Source organism: Macrosteles quadrilineatus, unplaced genomic scaffold (assembly GCF_028750875.1).
Source record: "Macrosteles quadrilineatus isolate MER2022 unplaced genomic scaffold, UCM_ALF_1.0 Scaffold_5__1_contigs__length_97177068, whole genome shotgun sequence".
In the NCBI taxonomy this organism is placed as follows: Eukaryota; Metazoa; Arthropoda; class Insecta; order Hemiptera; family Cicadellidae; genus Macrosteles; species Macrosteles quadrilineatus.
In genome coordinates, this window is record NW_026542598.1 from 61954203 (window position 1) to 61974896 (window position 20694).

A 20694-nucleotide genomic window follows, 5' to 3' on the forward strand; every position below is an offset into this window, starting at 1 on the left:
AATAACTAGAGGACGGGTTATTGTTTATGATTAGATCGTTTTATTCGGTAAAACGAGGTTTTAAAAATGACTGAAATAACAAGAAACAAATTAAACAAAACTAAAACATGACCTCTACAGAGCACCGGGGATAACTAACAGAAATCAGAATCAGAAATATTTATTTGTCATTGGACATTACAAAAAATGCATTGACAATTGTGATGTATATAGCATGGCTACAGCTGTAGTAATAATAGAGATCGATGGGCTACAGAGAGGCCAGATCGAAAGGCCAGGGCGAATGCTACATTATTGTTATGAATTATTATTGTTTCCATCTTGTTTTGTTGTATGAATGTAAAAATGTAGTTGTCCGTTGGTATGTAAAATAATAAAATAATACAGTCAGGCTAGACATTACAAATAACATGTCCAATATGTTAATTTTTAAGGTGTCAGCTCCGTGGATTACCAACAGTATGGAATGTGATTTAACAATAAATACATTTTATAAATAAATATGATAATTTCACAAAGAATCTATATATTAATTTAAAACTGTTTTTCTTTGTCACAGCTATTTTGAGAGAACGGCTGGGCGTAGAAACTCGGTAGGTGTCTAAAGAAAGGTCTTGGTCTGTAGATGAGCCACCAAAAGAGAAACATGGTAAATTCCCTTGGGGCTCTGCCTCCATGGCCTTTAAATTCTCATCCCATTTTATTCTTATAGAGGAAAACGGGGGTTTTGTCACAGCTAATTTGAGAGAACGGCTGGGCGTAGAACCTTGGTCGGGGTCTCTAAAGAAAGGTCTTGGTCTGTAGATGAGCCATCAAAAGAGGAAAGAGGTTAATTCCCTTGGGGCTCTGCCCCAGAAGCCTTTAAAGTTGCCTCTTCAGATTTGTTTACATTACGACCATATGCAAAATTCTACACTACTTTTTAATGCAACAGCTGTTAATATTTAAATTGAGATTTATTGAATTTGTCAAAATGAAGTTCAGTATTTGCAATGGATTTTTTTATTTTAAAATTGATTTTCTTCTGCATCGTGTCATGTTTTGCAATATAATGTTCTATTACCAAATCAGTGGAAAATCCTAATATCACAGTAACTTTTAAAATTATTTCTTATGGAGTTAACTATCTATTGTATGGGTTGGTTTCTGCCTTTTTTACCACTTCTTGGAGATTGTACGTAGGTGATATTCTTTGGCATATTGCATCACAAAACTTGGGTTAATGTAATTATTACAATGGAAAAGAGCGAGATATCCTGGACAATTTGATATAGGCTAAAAATAAAACTGAATTAACACTGTGCTACATTTCTTGAGCAATCATTGAAATACCGATTTGCAAACAATGGAAACATAGAAAAAGTCATAGAACAGAACCAAGTAGAAGAAATAGAAATAATGTTTTTTTACACTAAAAAAACAAGATTAGGTTTTTGAAAAAAGATAAAATATTTACAAAAGATTTTTATTATATCTAACTGTTGTGTAGATCGTGAGTATTTGCATAATCTTTAAACCGCCTGTAATGCATCGCAATTGCTCGAATTCGAGCAACAGGTACACTAGTAAATTATATAAACCAACAACAAAATACATATATTAAGATAAAAATTTCTAAAAATTAACAATTGCAACAGATGTTACAACAAATGAGGGACAATTAAAATATAAACAACAGTAGACAAGGCCCTGCTAACAAGAGATAGAAACAGTATACCACCGCTAATAGACAATTAAAAGATAAACAACAATATAAACTAAACTAGGCTTTGATAATGAGTCTAAAATTGAACTTCCTTTACGGCCATGATGTCGTCAATAAAAAAAAGGGTTTCTTAAGAGCCAGTCATAAAATTTACTTAAAAATAAGGAATGTCTTCCTGGATAAAATTGAACAGTCCTACCATAGATTAAACATACTCCCCTTAGGGAGTATGTTTAATCTATGGTCCTACTCAATTTATTAAATACCTTATCGGACATTATAGCTCAGTGGACATAACAACATGACTTTTCAATGTTGGTAACAATGAATTTGGCTTCAGGTGTTCCATAAGGATGAGAAATTAACTCAGGGTGTTTTATGGTTTTATCTATTATTTAAATCAAAGCCTTAACTTATATGACTAAACGCTTATATATCTCTCTTAGGAAGCTAAGTTACATGACAAATAGTTAAACCTGCGGTAAAAACAAGAAAAATACTGTCTTAAATCAGGTGATTTTTTTAGGGTAGCCGGCAGTGGCAGACAACTTTGACTTATAACCTAAGAACTAAATGAAATTTAAATGAACTAATTAGACCTGTTTGTTTAAGTTACGTAGTTTAATCTAAACTACTCTAATTATTATTGATAGACTATCAAATAATGCCTAAAAACGATTCCAAATCTAAACAATCATATCGGACTGCTTGGGAATCGCTGCCAGACTTCAAAGGTAGGCCTAGGCAAAGTTGTGATGTAAATAGGCCTACAATCAAGTAATTTCAGATAATTTTTTTTTTATTTTATTTGGGTACAGTTTCTTAACTGGGCTATGCTAATATTGATTGAAACTATCGATTCGATTTGTAAACCTTCATGCGATTTTTTCACCATCAGCAAGTTTGGTTGGTTAGGTTAGGTTATGATAGTTTTATTTTATAATAGATATATTTAAAAATGTCGATTATTAATCAATATTTTCAATTCGATAGTTTCAATCAATATTAGCATAGCTCAGTTAAGAAACTGTACCCTTTTATTTTGCTTCCAACGGTCATAAGGAGGTAGTTATGCTCCTTTCATATCATTCAACATTTCACTCGCATTCGTTATTACTTTTTGTTAGGCTAATTAACTTTCAATTTTTCAATATTGTATTATTTTGTATTATCAGCAAGTCAACTCTGAAAAATGGTGTAAACGTAAACAAATAAATAAATAACTAGCTGTCCTCACTGGGGCTGAGACCGAAAGGATTTTTGAGATAAGAATAGGTCTTTATGTTAATCGGGAATGTTAGCTATCTTCATGCCAAATTTCAGCCCAATCCATCCGTTTTACTAATCCTGCGGAAGGGAATTTTGATCTTATTTTGGCACCTTGTATTATAACTGTGCACATCATTCCTTGTAGTGAATTTCTGCTGGTTATCATGGACAGTTTACAAATGAAAAGATGTAATTAGGTACGGTACTGTAATCTGTCAAAATGCCCGTCCGTACTAAAAGCGGCATACCGTGATCCCTTCTACCACTCCCTGTGATAATATGCAAAGCCTTCTTCTGCTGTTGTAGGACCTTGAGGCTGTCAAGTGCATGGCCTCATAGCGACCATATGAGATCCTATGGCTGTGGAACAACGAATGGTATACCACTATCAAATAGGATTCGGGGACAAGTTTAACCTCGCTAACCTCTTACAAATGTTGTCAATATGGTCTACCCAGGTTCATTTTGGATTAAGAGTAAAGCCCAGCAGTGATACATTTCTCGACACTTGTTCAAGTGATGGCGTTAGAGGGCATATCAGTTTCTTTGTCTTATCGTCACTAAGCTTAGTCATGTTATGGTTAAACCATTCTCTAGCAGCTGCAAACAAATGCTCAGATTCTTCTATCGCTTCGTTTGGACTTCTTCCAATTGTTACAAGTGTCATATCATCGGCAAATTTTAGCGCCCTACCCTCCAACTCTATGTCATTGATAGCCACCTTACTTCATCATAGGTTATACATCCTTAACTTCCACAAGTGGTTAAACATTGACTCATCAAAGTAGTTTTGCATGGGACAGTCACTTAACCCTGCGGGGGTCACTTTGTGCGGGCTCTAACTAGGCAATAGCCCATGCCTTTTTTTTTGCTTATTGCTCAGTGTGGTAGCTAGGTGGCTCAGTACCCTACGAATTAGAGGTCACTAAAACCTATTATTGTGCCGCAAAGTGTTGATGAGTGAAGGGGTGCAGTTTATTTGTTCTCATTGTTACATATGCTACAACTGTAGCCAGTTCAAGTGTTTGTGGTAGGTGGTAGGTATGAGTTTTCCTAGGTCAAATATCAATTGAAACCGGCTTATTCCTTGGCTCAGTGAGTTCCATCTCTATCTTACATTTCTTCAGGTCTCGTGGTAAAATTAATTTTTGTTTGTAAAATGTATAACATACCGTATGTGTATCTTTTTTTTTTGAACAAAGAAGATCTAAATAACAGCATTAAAAGGGGAGCGTTTCATAAACTCCAAATTTCACAAACTCCAATGCTTAAAATATTAAATGAACAGAGCGTTTCATAATGTCCAAATTTCATAAGCTCCAAAACTATAACATTCAAATAATCACTGTTTCACAATGTCCAAATTTCACAAACTCCAACAATGATTTCACAAAGTCCAACGTTAATATATTAATTAAACAGAGCATTTCATAATCTCCAAATGTCATAAGCTCCAAATCTATCATCATTCAAATAATCACCGTTTCACAATGTCAAAATTTCACAAACTCCAACGTTTAAATACTAAATAAACAGAGCGGTTCATAATCTCCAAATTTCATAAGCTCCAACAGTACAGTCTGGGCCAGAAGTCTCTACAATGGCTGGCACGGTCAGATAGCAGGCCCAGTAAACCGGGGCTCAACTACTGATTATACGTATATTTTAATGATTGAAGAACACTTATAGCTGTGTGACTCAAATATGTGTTAACACATAATGTAGCCTACAAATTAAAGTTACATTTTTATATTTTTAATATCTTTAATTCAAGCTTACAGCTGAGTTTCTTAACTGTTCTGTCTCTCAATTAAAAATCCATTACAAATACTGTAAGAAGTTTTTTACCAATGAAAAATTTTAAAACATATAAATATATTTTATAAGTACCTATATTTTCTAATAGCTGTTAAAATTTCATGATGATTACATCAGTAGTTTTTTGTGTGTAGAAATAGCCCGTTGTTAGAAAAGTGCCGAAAACCTTGTACTTTATTCATTCTACCCACTAAAAGGAGGAGTTAAAAGTTCATAAAAAGGTAGAAACAAACATACATAAACGCAGAAATACATTTTTATAAATAGGATTTAACTTATACATCATATTGTAAGTATACTGGTCAATACTTACACTGGTATCAATATAAGCTGAAACTCGACTATTTACACCTTTTTACTCGACAGCAGTCTCGTTTTCTCTTTTAGTTTTAACTATAGGCCTACCTATCTATCTTGACACATACATAATTTGATTACGAGTTTGTTTATATATTACAATAATTTGTTTAACATTTTAGCTTTTAGGGACTTATGTCCCTACAAGCTACTAGTTAAATCAACGCCACAATAAATAAACTTGGTAAAATATAATTTAACTAACTTGTTAATCTGTACTAGCTGTGTGATGATTTCTAATATCCTTGATATTACAACTTTGATCAGCTGTCCTGGTTACTATGCAAATTTAACTTGTTTATTTGTGTTGTTCTGTAATGTTGGTTTTTACTCAAATAAAGCCTTAGAATTTGTAAAAGGTTTATTCATTATTTCAACAAGCTGACAAAATTATTTAGTTACTTTTAAAATATGAATGCCCATAATGTTAACATGGGAAACCTCACGGCCAGGAGTCTGAAAGCATTTTTGTGATAAGAATATGTCTATATGTTAATCGGGAATATATGCTATCACCATGCCAAATTTAAGACCTATCCGACCTGTAGTTAATGCATTATTGGACTTCAAACAGACAAAAAACACACAAACTTTCACATTTATAATATTAGTTAGGAAGTACGATTATTAACGATTATCCATGTTGCAATATATAAACTAATAACTTCATTGATACGTAACTTCATTGATAGTGTAAATCAAATAAGGAAAATGGAAATTCGATTAGTCAGCAGGTTTGCTGCAGAAGGGGTATTAATACCAATACTTTACACTCTTAACAAAGCAACTATAGACCAACAATGATGTTTCGTGACGCGCCGCTACAACACTAGAACGTGTAGCGCCTACATACCAAACCACGGCAACCTCTGCAGCGACTTCTGGCAGAGACTGTACCGTTGGAGCTTATGAAATTTTGAGATTATGAATCGCTGTGTTTATTTAATATTCTAATCACTGGAGTTTGTGAAATTTGGAGGTTGTGAAACGGTAAGTATTTGAAAGTTATATTTTTGGAGTTTATGAAATTTGGACATTATGAACCGCTCTGTTTATTTAATTTAACGTTGGACTTTGTGAAATAACCGTTAGAGTTTGTGAAACTTGGACATTGTGAAACGGTGCTTATTTGAAAGTTATAGTTTTGGAGTTTATGAAATTTGGAGATTATGAATCGCACTGTTTATTTAACATTTTAGACGTTGGAGTTTGTGAAATTTGGACATTATGAACCTCACCCATTAAAAGTATTCTCTTCCACGTGCTCTTCCCAATTCAAAGCATGGCTATAGCAGCTTGTCTTCAACTATTATTTAAAATACACAAATCTTTAAAGACTAAAAATAGGGTAGGGCCTACAGTTCCGCAGAGAACTATTAAATATCATCGGATTTAATTTTAATTCAATATACATTTTTATATTCTATATGCATTTTATTGAATGTAAATATTGACTTTCTGTTAGCCTACAGGTCTTTCCAAAAAATGGGCCGCCCACCACTCTTTCAGTGCGCTGCGGCATTTAGGTTAGGTGAATTTAGTTAAGCCACAGAGAAGTAAGGAACAGAGGATGCACTCCATGGTACACTTAAGTGATTTCGTCTAGGGCAATGTCCAACACCACCCCCCTCGCCATCATTTACTACAACACTCACAGTAGAAGAGGACCTGGTGCCCTGTGTGATAGAAATTTCCTCACAGTGCTCACCACTCGGGCTCTTCCGTGCTCTTCACACACAAGTATATTTCCAGCTCAACATACCAAAGGTGAAAGCGCACAGTTGTCCTATAAAAGTGTTTCCTCTGTGTCCTTACTTCTCTATGGTTCAGTTTCATTTATGATGGTGACAAACAAGGTAGGCCTACCATTTACAAAATTTACTTTTTTCAAGTCATGAAAAAGAGAACAAATACAAATTGACAAATTTATCTCTTTATCAATTAGGCCTACAGAACATATCAAATTAGTTTTTATAAATGTTACCTAGTTTGTTATTATCATTAACTAAGCCAAACTGAACCAAACTAACTGCCACGGCACAGTGTGAAAGAGTCTTTTTGAAATGGCCCAATGGATAAAAATGATTGAAAAGTGAAAACTTTATCCGATACGATAAATGTCGCAATAGCCTATTATTTATTAATATGTTGTAGGTTCTCTGCTGAACTGTACCTCCTAAATATATATTTTATGCAATTTAGAAGAGAAGCAGAATTTAGTTTTCTATAAGGCAAAATTAGAATGTTGTACTACTAATTTACGACCATAATTACGGTAATGGTCTTTGGAATGGAAATAAAATAAATTGTATAAGTTAACCTATAGTATAGGCCTAACTTAGGTACATTTCAATCTAGTATCTTGAGGTAGTTTTTTATTTTGTTAGGTTGGCTGCGAGCGGTCCCAGAAAACCCAACCAGAGCCTTTTGCAAAATATGTAACAAAACTTTGTACGCTCATAGGCTTGGCTTACTTCACCACATGAGCACTAGGAAACACACAAAAAAAGCAGAGATACAGTTTACTCAGGTAATAAAAAACTTGCAAAACATTTTATTGGTTTGTAATTTTTTCTACAATATTGGTTTGTAATTTTTTTACAATAGACTACCTATTCACATAGTCTGATCATGCTGGCTCGTGAACTCTTTAAAATAAACGTAGGTTTACACGTTTGAACCAAATGCCATCTATTATACACGCATATATACAAAAAACAAGAAACTGAAGATGAACTTATTGAAATAGATGCAGCACTTAGACTTCAATACAGGGTGACCCAAAAACACTGAACAACTTTGTTGCAGTGTAAATATTTTAATAACAGGCTTATACAAATTTTAATAAAAGTAATGTAACAAAAATATTCTTAAGTTTTTCAGGATATAAATTTAATTTTAAAATGTCAACATGGCTTTCATAGTTGGCAAAAATAGTAACTTATAGGGACATAAGTGGACTTTTAGGGACCCCCTTAAAAGCTCGATAATATAAAACAAATTATTTTAATATCCAAACAAACTCAGAAATATATTATCTATGTGTCAGAGTATAATATCCATATAGGGCCTACACCATTTCTTTTGTGTAAAAAAAGTTTGTTGTTTGTCTTTGTTTGCTTTTGTTGATGTCATTTTTAATAGGTAACAATTTAAATTACCCCATAGGTTTAACCATTGACTATAACAGGAGGTTTAACTCTGCTAAAGGCAGCAAAAATGTAATTGTTTGTGAATAAATATCTGTACTGGTTTATTAAGGTATAATCATCTCATGTGTTACAGAATGAGCAAAACAAGTCCATGGAAGAAGCACAATGTAACAGTGGTATAGAATTAATGCACCCAGGCTTTAACACAGAAACAACTGTTATTAATTCTAGCATGGAAGAAGCTCCTAACCTATGCAATGACTCTTTGGCTAATTCTACACAGCTAGAATCAACAGTCGATAAAGTTACAAAGGTTTGTTGTTAGTTTCTTAAGTTAAGGTTGGAGAAATCGTTAAAATATGTTTTATTAGTGTAAAGACGTACCTACTTCATTTGATTTGGTTAAATGTTAGTGATATTATTTTGTGATGAGAGGTTTAGCTTAATTTCTGAAAGTATCCCATAGCTTGTATCTCAGAGTATATATTACTACATATATATATATATGTATATTATGAAAATTTTTGTGATTAGGCACGGCCACCTTTAACAACAGGCCGCGGCCTGGTAGAATTGGCAACGTCGCAAGTGGTGTTATTTAGTGACAGACGTCCCATAAGATAACATGGTAGACAGGTGACATCAGCTCATTAATTCGCACTTTATTGATTTAAATTTATGAATATAATTTTTTTATATTGAAAATAAAACATACAGAATTGAAAACCGAAACCGAAACAATATGAATTAAAAATCTATATCCGTACATTTTAAGCGGAGTCAATATTGTCATAGTCCAGTAACCAATCTTTCGTAAATACACAAATACCATTAGCTGCTTCCAAACAACACAGCTGTTACAACTCCACTTGCGACGTTGCCACTTCGAAGGCCACGGCCTGGAGTTAAAGGCGGCCGTGGATTAGGGCTACTGATTTGATATAGAAATGCATTATTAAAAATTAAATACCCTTTTTGAAAATCAATGCATTTCTATGTGTATATATATACAGGGTGAGTTTTAAATGAGTTCCCCCCCCTACTTTATTCTACATTTCTTAAGATATCATCTCCGGACCACGTCAGATCATTGTAGAGTAGTAAGTACTTCATTTTGACTGGGGTATACATTTTTGGCCGCCATCTTGGATCCGCCATATTGGATACAAAGTTTTGTGATCCATTATTTCAAACTAGAATTTTACGCTGATTACAATGCCAAAATTAGTTTTTAAATATCTCGATCTGTTCTAAAGTTATGAGGACTCTTTATACCTATTTTTTAGCCCATTTTAACATTGTGCATTTACAAACTAAGACCATAATCTCAAAATAATAGTAACTAGATAAAGATAAGTATACACCACCATTCAACCTATGTCGACCTATTTTCACTTGGTTATGACGGATGTAATTTTTTCGGCCGCCATCTTGGATCCGCCATTTTGAAATGTGACAAATTAATTTAAATATGAAGGTGGTGTTGTGACCCATCGTTTTGAGCTACTTTTTTATGCTGAACTCAATGCCGCAATCCGTTATTCATTTGCATCTTTGGTTTTTGAAATATTGAAATTTTAAATAAGAGTATTTCATCAAGAAAGCTTGGTAACCAAAAACGGATTGCGGCATTGAGTTCAGTATAAAAAGTAGTTCAAAATGATGGGTCACAACACCACCTTCATATTTAAATTATTTGATCACAATTCAAAATGGCGGATCCAAAATGGCGGCTGAAAAAACTACATCCATCATAACCAAGTGAAAATATGTCGACAATGAATGGTGGTGTATACTTATCTTTATCTAGCACTATTTTGAGATTATGGTCTTAGTTTGTAAATGCACAATGTTAAAATGGGTTAAAAATAAAGTTATAAAAAGTCCTCATAACTTTAGAACGGATCAAGATTTTTTAAAACTAATTGCAGCATTGTAATCAGCGTAAAATTCTAGTTTGAAATAATGGTTTACAACCCTACCTTTACATTTGGAAAAAAAACTATGTACCTATCCAATATGGCGGCCAAAAATGTATACCCAGTCAAAATGAAGTACAGTACTTACTACTCTACAATGATCTGTTGTGGTGCGGAGTTGATATCTTGAGAAATGTAGAAAAAAGTAAGGGGGGAACTCATTTAAAACTCACCCTGTATATCTGTCTTTAGGAGGTCTTTCCATTAATTTTCTAATACGGTATGAAATGGTAAGCGTACGCTATTCTACTGTTATCCAAAATGTGTGTGTTGTTCTGTCTTAAATAAAAATAACCTATGTATTTTAATAATTTTAAAATTATTGCTGGAACAGGTGTTTCATTTATATAAATCAATGACTCCATATCTGCTATTTTGTTATCCTACCCTCTCATCATGCCTCTCATTTTGTCTCTCCCATTTACCCTTGTATTAAGTACAACAATAGCAAAAGTAAAACTGTAGGTACTGGTAGTATCTCTGTAATTTTTGAAAATATTCAGAATCCTCTTTCTAACTAATAGACATAGTACGTAAGCTTTATGTAGGTATTGCTTTAAGCTAAGACTGAAGTTTCAAGGATTCAAAATATAAAATCATTTAGTGCTTAAGCTAAGCACCCCAAAATTGTTTCTATAAAAAAACTGCTACAGTGCTAGTGTAATATTATTTAGTTCCATTATTCTTCAGTAATTAAAAGGTCACTAAATTTTTGCAGAGCATTTCACTGCCTCCTATCTCAACACATGTTTTAGATAGTTCAAGAGGAACTCCAGTACCTAATCTCCGTGTCAGCTTATACAAACTTATTAACAGTGGATGGACTTTGATCAGGGAATGGTAAGGAATTTCAATACAGTACTATCAATTTCATCACTTTGTGGTTTTTTCATGTGTTAGACAACCATTTTAAAATAATTTATTTTTCTAGTTATTTTAGAAAAGCTACAATAGTGACATTTTGTTGTATGAGTGTTTGTTAATTAACAATAACAAGAAGGCTATATTTTCATGTAAAGTAAAATCATAGATAAAACATATTCCCTTAGTAGATTTCCCATCCTTATGGAACAGCTGAAGCCAATTTTATTGTTAGTTCTGTCCGGTTTTCTGTAGATGTCGTGTTTTGTTTACAATTTGTTTCTATTATTTTAGGGTTAGTTTCTCATTATTTTGGTCTCACTGTTTGGTTGTATATATATAGCGTATATAGAGTTTATTGTTTATGATTAAGATATTTTTAATTGGTTAAACGAGGTTTTAAATTACTGAAATAACAAGAAACAAGTTATAGACAAAACATGACATCTACAGAAAACCGGACAGAACTAACAATAAAATTGGCTTCAGCTGTTCCATAATGATGGGAAATCTACTAAGGCCAGGGCCACACTTGTAATTTTTATCTAGCGAGACTGTTTTTTCCGTTTTCACGTGCGATGCACGTGGAACAGTTTGACCGGGGCCACACTCGTCTTACGAGATAGGTTTTTGGGCAAACCAGTGAGACTGATAGAGCATGCCACACTGGCAATAAAAATCGTCCGTGTCCGTGTTCCGCCTCCCCCCCTCCACGTACTAAATCAGTCAGGTTAAAACTAGAAACGTCCGTGGAAAAAATTCAGGGAGATAAGATGAGTGTGTTCACTCCCATAAGCCGCAATGCCCCGCGACTAGTTTTACGTGCAACGCCCGTGGAATGTTAGTAGAGATTACACGTGCAAATTCCGTTTGTCGCATTCACGGACGTTTTTACTATAGTGTGGCCTGCCCCATATACCGTAATGTATCTCTCAAACCCACGGGTAACGCCCGTGGAAAAAATTCAGCGAGATAAGATGAGTGTGGCCCCGGCCTAAGGGACCATGTTTTATCCGTGGTAAAATTCTCCAACTTTCCTATCCTCATAAATTTCTATTTTGCTGTCAATAGGCTACTGAATACTTCTTAGTTAACCTTCTTAGAATACAACATAAAAGGTGGTAAGATATTTGGATATAATGTTTTAAAATATGTGTGAGGAGATAAGAATAACTCTGGGACACCACAATTTATTTTTGAATTGTAATTATATTATGCTTATTTAGCTCTTGTGCATAGAATAAAATGGAAAAGTACCTACAATTGTAGCGATAGCTACATTTAATTGTAGCTGTAGTTATAGCTAGCTAGGTACTTATGACCGCAGGAAATTATTTGAATTAAGCTACGATTGAGACAGATGATGATAACTTTACTGTGATTACGGGAGACGATTATGTTTCTGTTACCGCTGAACAATATCAGGATTTTGTCACAACCACGGAAGACAGTGGTGATGTTTCTGTTACTGAGTAAATTTTGTTTCTTTAACTGAGAATTCTCTTTCCAATAACTAAAATAGCGAGCTGTGTTATCGCTAAACAGCATTGCGGGAGTTGGCACAAAACACGTTTGAAATTTTAGTATGAAAAGTACGACCTGAACTACCTGGATCTTTTTTTACTCATGAATTTTTTCTGGTTGGACTGGTGGACACCCTGTAAATACTCAGTATGATCTTATATAATAATATTGGTGAAGTTTTGATTTCAAATTTACACTCAGTATGATGTTTTTATAGGGAACGGTCATTCACTGGAGGATTATAAATCACTGTTGCTCTCACACTACATTATTCTTTTACCATTATAATATTGGAAGCGAGCTGGTCACTATCTGGCTCAAATCCTGCCAATCACCAATATATTTTATCTATGTGATTATGCCGCGACCCTCTCTAGACCTAGTCTGAAGTAATTTGAAGGTTCTGGATTAAGAGTCTAGTGTCCTATTAAAGCTCTGACACAGTAAAAGATTGCTAAAACCTTTCACAATAACTTAGACGTCATACATTTCCAAGAATTTAAACACTCATCTAGGGATTGTTATTTAATCCATGCCTGATGGACAGTTATCAGTACAGCACTGTGCTCACATTGTTTAGGTCAAATTAATTTTCGGTACATTTGAAAAAGGTATTACAATTTTTCAAATAAATAAAAAAACGCTAAATCAAATAATATTCTGTAACAAAAAATATTATTGAACAATTATTATGTCCAATCGCCAATCATAAAATATCACATTAATAAAATGAAATAGCGTATTGTAGACTGGGACGGTAGCGTTGTCCTGTAATCCAGCTACTAGGTCATGAATTGTGGATATTTATAGGCATACACTGAGGATGTGATATTCCCTGGTGTTGATTAACGTCCACACTAGTGAGTACTACGACTATCCGCAGTATTATCCTGACAATTAAACCAATATTCGTTAATTGCAAGGCAAAAATTTGGTTTAGATTCCACTATAGACTACAAGATCGCGCACTCATCCTACACTCATTTCCATTCATACTTGGCTTAAAATACCTACATTCGGATGGTCGTCATTTCAAAGTAAAGTATTTATAGTATAGAAAGTATTGAACAATAATTATTATGTCCAATCAATTTATTTTTCAGTGTTACAAATCCTTTAGGAAGATGCAACGAGTTTATTTCAAAAGAGGAATTCAAGCCAGGACGTTTCAAGCTACATTATGATGTTGACAGATATTTTGAACTTCAGAAGCAAGATTATTTTTTCCCGTTTGTCGAGGTCAGTATGTGTTGGTACTTTATAATCACAAAAAGATAAAAACAGATTTGGCTCCTAGATAATTAAATTATATTATTTAAATTTTAAACTACAACAGTTTACTCATTCTCCATAAGAATAACATGGGAATTTTTAATTTACAATTTATTCAGTTTTCTCCGTAACCAATAACCGCACAAAATTATTCCCGTATACCAAATTATTAATTTTTTTTAAGTAGCCTACTTTGAAATGGCGTAAGGTGAAATTGGGAAATTTTATGTTTTGAGTGTAAAAAATGAGAAAACCCCATTTTTACCCCCATAACACCCCGTTCCCATAGTCCAATTATGCTGGCTCGCAAACTCATTCAAGTTTATCCAGCCTTACACCTTCAAGCAAAATTTCTAGCTACTTCCCCATAGGGGAATTGGGGAATTCACTAAGAGTATAATGATACCATGTATTATCATTTATCAAGCTCGTCTTCCATGTTTATTTTCACTTTAACTGTTGTGCATTTATGATCTTCCTTACCATATACATCTGTTTACAGATAGTTTTTGATGTTCGGTCACCTCTTGAGCACTATCACGTTCCTCTGATCCTGAGCCCTTTTGGATATTCAACTTATCGAGGAAGTTAAAATGAGGAGAGGGACACCATCAAACACCTTATTATTAACTGTAACTACTGTATCAATGAATTATAATAAAATAATATGTAAAATTTTAAGAGTAAAATTTTGAGTAGTTTCTCTTGTATTTATAGCCAGCCAGAAAAGTGTCAACTTCTTTCATTAGGCCTAAAGCAGGGTATAGACCGGGACAATAGAGAAGGCAAATAAATTGCTGGCTGCAAGTACTGTCCATTACGTCACTTGCCACATGTTTTCCTATACACCAGGTAAGTACTATCGGTAAGTGACAATAAAGGACTTGCAGCCAGTCTGCTTTGAGTTCTCGAGTGAATGGTGTTGAAACTTAAATATAATTTGTGTTGAGCATGTCTGATTTTCATGAAGATTTTTGTCAGCATACTTAATATGACGTCTGTTCCACAATAGTTTGTGATTTTGAAAAATCTCTAAAAACCTAGTGTTTGAAAAATCTCTAAAAACCTAGTGATGTCTTCACAGCTCCACTTAATGATTTTTTCATCTCAGCAGGGCCCTAATTGTGACATTTTAAATAAACACACTTTCGCTTCTATAAACACTGATTTCACTTGCCTTTCTGCTCTACTGGCGGCAAGTGCATAGCAAGTATACGTTTTGACAGGAAAGTTCTGGCCGCCAGTGTGACCCACTACTTGCCGCGAAAAAGAAAAAATCATTAAGTGGAGCTGTGATGACATCACTAAGTTTTTAGAGATTTTTCAAAATTACGAACTATTGTGGAATATATGTCATACAGTATTAACTATGCTGACTAAATTCTTTATGACAGTCAGACATGCTCAACACAAATTATTCAACTATCAACACTATTTACTCCCGAACTCAAAGCAGACTGGCTGCAAGTTCTTTCATTGTCACTTGCCGATAGTAGGCCTACTTACCTGTAGGAAAACATACGGCAAGTGACGTAATGGGCAGTACTTGCAGCCAGCAACTTGCTGCCTCTACTGTCCCCGTCCATACGCTCCTTAAACTTTATGACTCTGCTAAATAAAAAGATCTTTTTTATTTAAAGAGTCTGTATAACCTTTGAATATGGATATTATACTCCCACATTAATATGATAATTATTGTGACCAGTTTTAGTATAAATACCCCCGTCGCAGCAAACCTGCCGACTAAGCGAATTTCCATTTGTCTGAATTAATATTTAATTAAATCTATTTAAAATACATTAAGTTTAATGAGTACCTAGGTTTGCTGCTACAAGGAAACTAATAAAGTGTATTTTTTGGTAAAATATTAATAACTTAGTATAAAATAAATAAATTTGCCAAGATTGATCAAAATACGTCCAAATAAGCTAACTACAACATTTTACAATATTCTCCATAAGAATAACATGGGAATTTTAAATTCACAATTTTTTTAACTTTCTCCATTACCAATAACCGTACAAAAACACTTTGATATACTTAATTAATTTGTTTTTTTAAGCTCTTTAAAAAGCTTTAGAGAGAAATTAGGAAATTTTGTGTTTTGAGGGTCAAAAATGAGAAAAACTATGTTTTACCTCATAAAACCCCCCGTAAAATCCCGTTCCCATGGTCTGATCATGCTGGTTCGCGAACTCATCAAAGTTTATCCTGCCTTACACCTTTAAACCAAATTTCATCTAAATCGTACAAAATTTACTCAAGTTATCGCATTCACGGACGTATATATATATATATATATATAAATCTATATATATATATTTAAATACATATATAAAAATTTGAACGAATTGTGTTTTTGGCCTCTGGGGACATAAAAATGAAAAAGTAAATCGGCCCGGGTCTAGGTCTTAACCGTGCCACCTACGGTAATAGCTACTTCCCTATAGGGAAATTCGCTAAAAACATAGTTTGTATATTTTAAGAAACTCGAGTGTGTAAAATAAAATGTAATTTAGCTTGGAAGTAAAAAAATAAAATTTTTGTAAACAATCGCAAAACAGTTAGATTCAAAATTAGATTTTGTAGAGTCAAATTAATGAATTGTGTGGCCAATTGCAGAAATTACTTTGTGCTGATCTTTGGATCTTGTGATCTGAAATGTTAACTATGGATCTTATGATTTTGGATGTTGAGAAGTTCTCCTGAGCAAGCATAGGAAAGCCAGAAGGGAAACGATTATTAGGAAGGCACAAGAAGAGATGGTGGGATAGTGTCTCCAAGGACGTCTGAGAAGTGGGGGCAGCAATGGAAGTGGCAGAAGATAGAGAGCAGTTGTTGGTGCGGCCAAATCCCGCCTTGGGCATGAATGGTCATGGGAGTGAGTGAGTGAAGTTCTCTTGAAGAGAAGGTGTATGTTATTTGTTGGAGGGTATATTTTGTTTATCAAACTATGTAGCGTTATATACAAATATAATGTGCAACTCGTTTTCAAAGTGTCTTTTCTTCAATTTAATAAAATTGACATAGGCCCTACTTGGCAAGTCTCAGTTAACGCTAAGCTCATGTTTAGAAAGGTGCCATTTTGCTCACTTGTTGGACAAATGACAATTTACTAGTGTACACGTTGCTCAAAATTCGAGCAATTGCAAAGTATTTCAGGAGTTATTTAAAAACGAATAGGTCATAATTTCCAATTAGTTTTTAAAAGTGTCAACTCAAAGATTATGTAACTAATTCAGTAATTTTTTTAATTAGCGATACAATTTGTTCACATAACTTAAGAACTACCTGATTTCCTGCATAACCTGTCTGTCACAATTTTACTTGCTTCAATTTGGATTCTTTTGGTTAGTTGCTGTAATTAACATCAATTATATTTATCTGAGAAAATGCTGAGTTAAGAGGCCTGATGTTGTTCAGGTAGTTTTTTGTTTCTCTTAACTGTTAATAGTAATTAAATCCTTCTATGCAAGTTTTAGTAAAAGCTTCTTGGATGTAAAGGTTTCTTGGATCATATTGTTCGAAAACCACTTGACTTTAATGAGAACCCTTGTCGTAGGGTACCAGTTTTATTTAGCTTTAGGGAGGGTTTCCTCTGTAATTATTACTAAGTTAATCCTTGTTTCCTACTAAAAATAAAATGGTAACACTGGCTAACATCCTCATTTATTGTTTTGAATCTTCATCTTGTAGGCGTTCTCCATTATATAGCTAATAACGATAATAAATTCCTTAAAAAAAACATCATCTCTACTTCTTCTACTTGGTGGCATTCTGTCTTTTCTATGATTCTATAGTTTGCAAATTGGTTCTTTCAAGGATTCCTCAAGAAATAAAGTACTGTGTCTATTCATTTTTATTTGGTGAATTATATCACGTTCTCCAGGCTTTCTTGATTTTTTCCAATGTAATATAGTATGTACTTGTGCAAACCCAAATTCGAAAAATTCAAAAAATAAATATTTTATTTTAACGAAATCAGTAAATTTTAAACATAAGTGGTTTTCCTTGAATTCCAAAAATAAATATTAACAGCAATTAAATTATCCAGCTGATCATAATGTAAACAAATTGTTCTTTGTAAGGATTACATACTTTAAAAGCCACTGGGGCAGAGCCCAGGAATAAAAAAAAAATATATAAGGTCAGTTTGCAAATCTACGGGATACGTTCTTTTCAATGAGATGTGAATGGTAAAATCGTTTAAAAAGGGCGAAGTTCAAAGGGCAAATTTCATGTTGGCGTATTAATTATATAGATATAAATCTGTTTTCTTTTTTTGACCAAAGTTTTTTGACAAATACTTAATCTGGAATGTTTCAAAACAATGAGGTGTTAATAATCTTTACGACAAAAAGGCCTTTCTGAGCCTTTTAAAAAGATTAATTATGATTGTAAATCATCATTTATAGCAAATTATGTTATAACACTAAATATGATAGCTAAAATAAATTAGGTACAGGAATAAAACTGAGGTGATATCTCTTTCATCCACCATTCCTTTAATAATCTGACAATATTAAAATGCCCCTTTCCTATTAAAATACAAAAAATTAATAAGTCTTGAATTAATATAAAATAATACCACAACTGAACATTTAAAACCATGTTAGATTCATATTAAACCTTAAATAAACCATTTACAAAAGAAAAAATAGGAAAACTAGAGTATGTCATTGTAAGCTCATAAACATTAATACATTACTATAAATTAGACAAAGAAAATTATATAATATTAAACAATATTTTTTAGTTTTCACAATTTTTTTAATGCATGTTCAAATAATTTGAAGTAACTGCCGTAACTGGGATTATTTTAACACTAACCAATACATGTAAGCAGGTGAGAAAGTATCGTTGTAATCAAACATATCTATTTTCAGAAAAAATTTTATGATGTACTTTGTCCAAATTGATTTTCTCTGTTAGGTTTTCTACAGAATTGAACACAACATTTATTTCAACTAATCAAGTTGGATTGTCAAATCAGGCCTTAAATTATGGAATTCTAAATCAAATGAACACAACATTGTCATTATCATTCTTTGCCAATAGTATCATTAAGAGTCGGCTGGAGTCAATAATTTTGCATTGCTGTTGACCGTCAGGGCATCAGATGCCAGGCGAACAATGGTTGTCCGAGCGCCGATCAGCAAAACATACGTTCACGTTGAAGCATATTAATCATGCACCATAAGCTTAATTAACAAGTAGAAAATTGTATGTGATTCTTAAATATATTTTCTGTGTGTATTATTTTTCGGATCATTTAAACAAGTTTAAGTCAATATACAAAATAAGAACAATTAAAATTAAATACCCCTGCCGCAGCAAACCTGCCGACTAAGCGAATTTCCATTTGTCTGAATTGATTTTCAGTTAAATATATTTTAATAACATTAGGTTTAATGAGTACCTAGGTTTGCTGCTACAAGGAAACTAATAAAGTGTGTTTTGAGTAAAATATTGATAGCTTAGTACAAAATAAATAAATTTGCCAAGTTAGATCAAAATATATCCATAAACAAGCAAACTACATTTGACAATATTCTCCATAAGAATAACATGGGAATTTTAAATTTACACTAGCTGTGTACCCGTTCTACGCACGGGGATCTTATAATATTCAGTTGAAACCTTCTTATATAAAGAACAGCAGTTGGTTTGCATATTTTAAGATATGCTGGCCAAACTATTATACATAGCTTCATTATACATAGCTTCATTTTATGTTGTTTTTTGTTGTTCCGGATCGGTATGACAATCAATAAAAGGTTAAATTACCTCTGTGTCTGCCGGTCGATCCTATAACGGTAGGCTTACTTTTATTTTTACTATCTGATCTCGTTTGCATGGCTCAATCACGTCCTGGTTGAAGTTCGTTCGCTACGCTCACTCACCTGTATGTTGGAGCTCGTTCGCTGCGCTCACTTTCCTTCAGGTTAGCTCGTTCGCTACGCTCACTTGCCTTCAGGTTAGCTCGTTCGCTACGCTCACTCGCCTCCAGGTTGCAAATTAGCTGTTGTCATAAATGTAAAAGAAATAATAGTGCTAGTGCTGCACCCTGTTGGTAATCCTTGTAACTTTAATGCTATTGAACATCACAGAACAGAACCAACTTGTTTAATTGAAACAGCTGTTAAGATTCAATAATTTCATTTCTCATAAGGTTAACATGGGCTTCCAGAAATTCCACGTCAAAAATCGACAAAAACTTGATTTTCAAGGGTTTACTGTTAAATATCTAACTGTCTCATATTCGATGAAATACGTCTAAAACCATCTCATATATGTATAGTATTTGGAAAATAAGTTTCAGGCGGGACAGTGCTATAGTTATTGAGGAGTAGTTGTAATAAAGTGCGTATTTTAGCGTTACCAAGAGAATGACAGATAGACAGACAGACAGACAGACAGAAATTGAGATAAGGTTTGATTCGGTTTCTCTGACCTATGAAATGTAAAAATAACCAAAAAGTTCATTATTCTAAGCAATGTACAGACAAAACTCTAATTTTATTCATATAGATTTTTTTTTATTTCCGCCGTTACTAATAATCGAAAAAAAATTATTTAATATACTAAATTATTTGTTTTTTTAAGCTCTTTAAAAAGGTTTAAAGAGAAATCGGGAAATTTTGTGTTTTGAGGGTCAAAAGTGAGAAAAACCAATTTTTACCACATAAAACCCCCTGTAAAGCCCCGTTCCCATAGTCCAATCGTGCTGGTTCGCGAACTCATTCAAGTTTATCCC

At 33.4% G+C, this 20694-nt stretch overlaps 1 protein-coding gene across 2 annotated transcripts; it reads left to right on the forward strand.

The window, feature by feature from the left end:
- Nucleotides 1-2245: 2245 nt before the first annotated feature.
- On the forward strand, nt 2246-14620 carry LOC128995123 (5-hydroxyisourate hydrolase-like). 2 transcript variants are annotated; one of them, XM_054420028.1, is made up of 6 exons: nt 2246-2439; nt 7537-7679; nt 8435-8614; nt 10999-11120; nt 13769-13904; nt 14440-14620. In XM_054420028.1, exons 1-6 carry the CDS (start codon nt 2370-2372, stop codon nt 14527-14529), a joined length of 741 nt encoding a protein of 246 aa, XP_054276003.1. In that variant the 5' UTR covers nt 2246-2369; the 3' UTR covers nt 14530-14620. The 2 variants fall into 2 exon arrangements, with proteins under 2 accessions (XP_054276003.1, XP_054276004.1); XM_054420029.1 differs by having other exon boundaries at nt 2344-2439; nt 7521-7679.
- Nucleotides 14621-20694: the final 6074 nt, after the last annotated feature.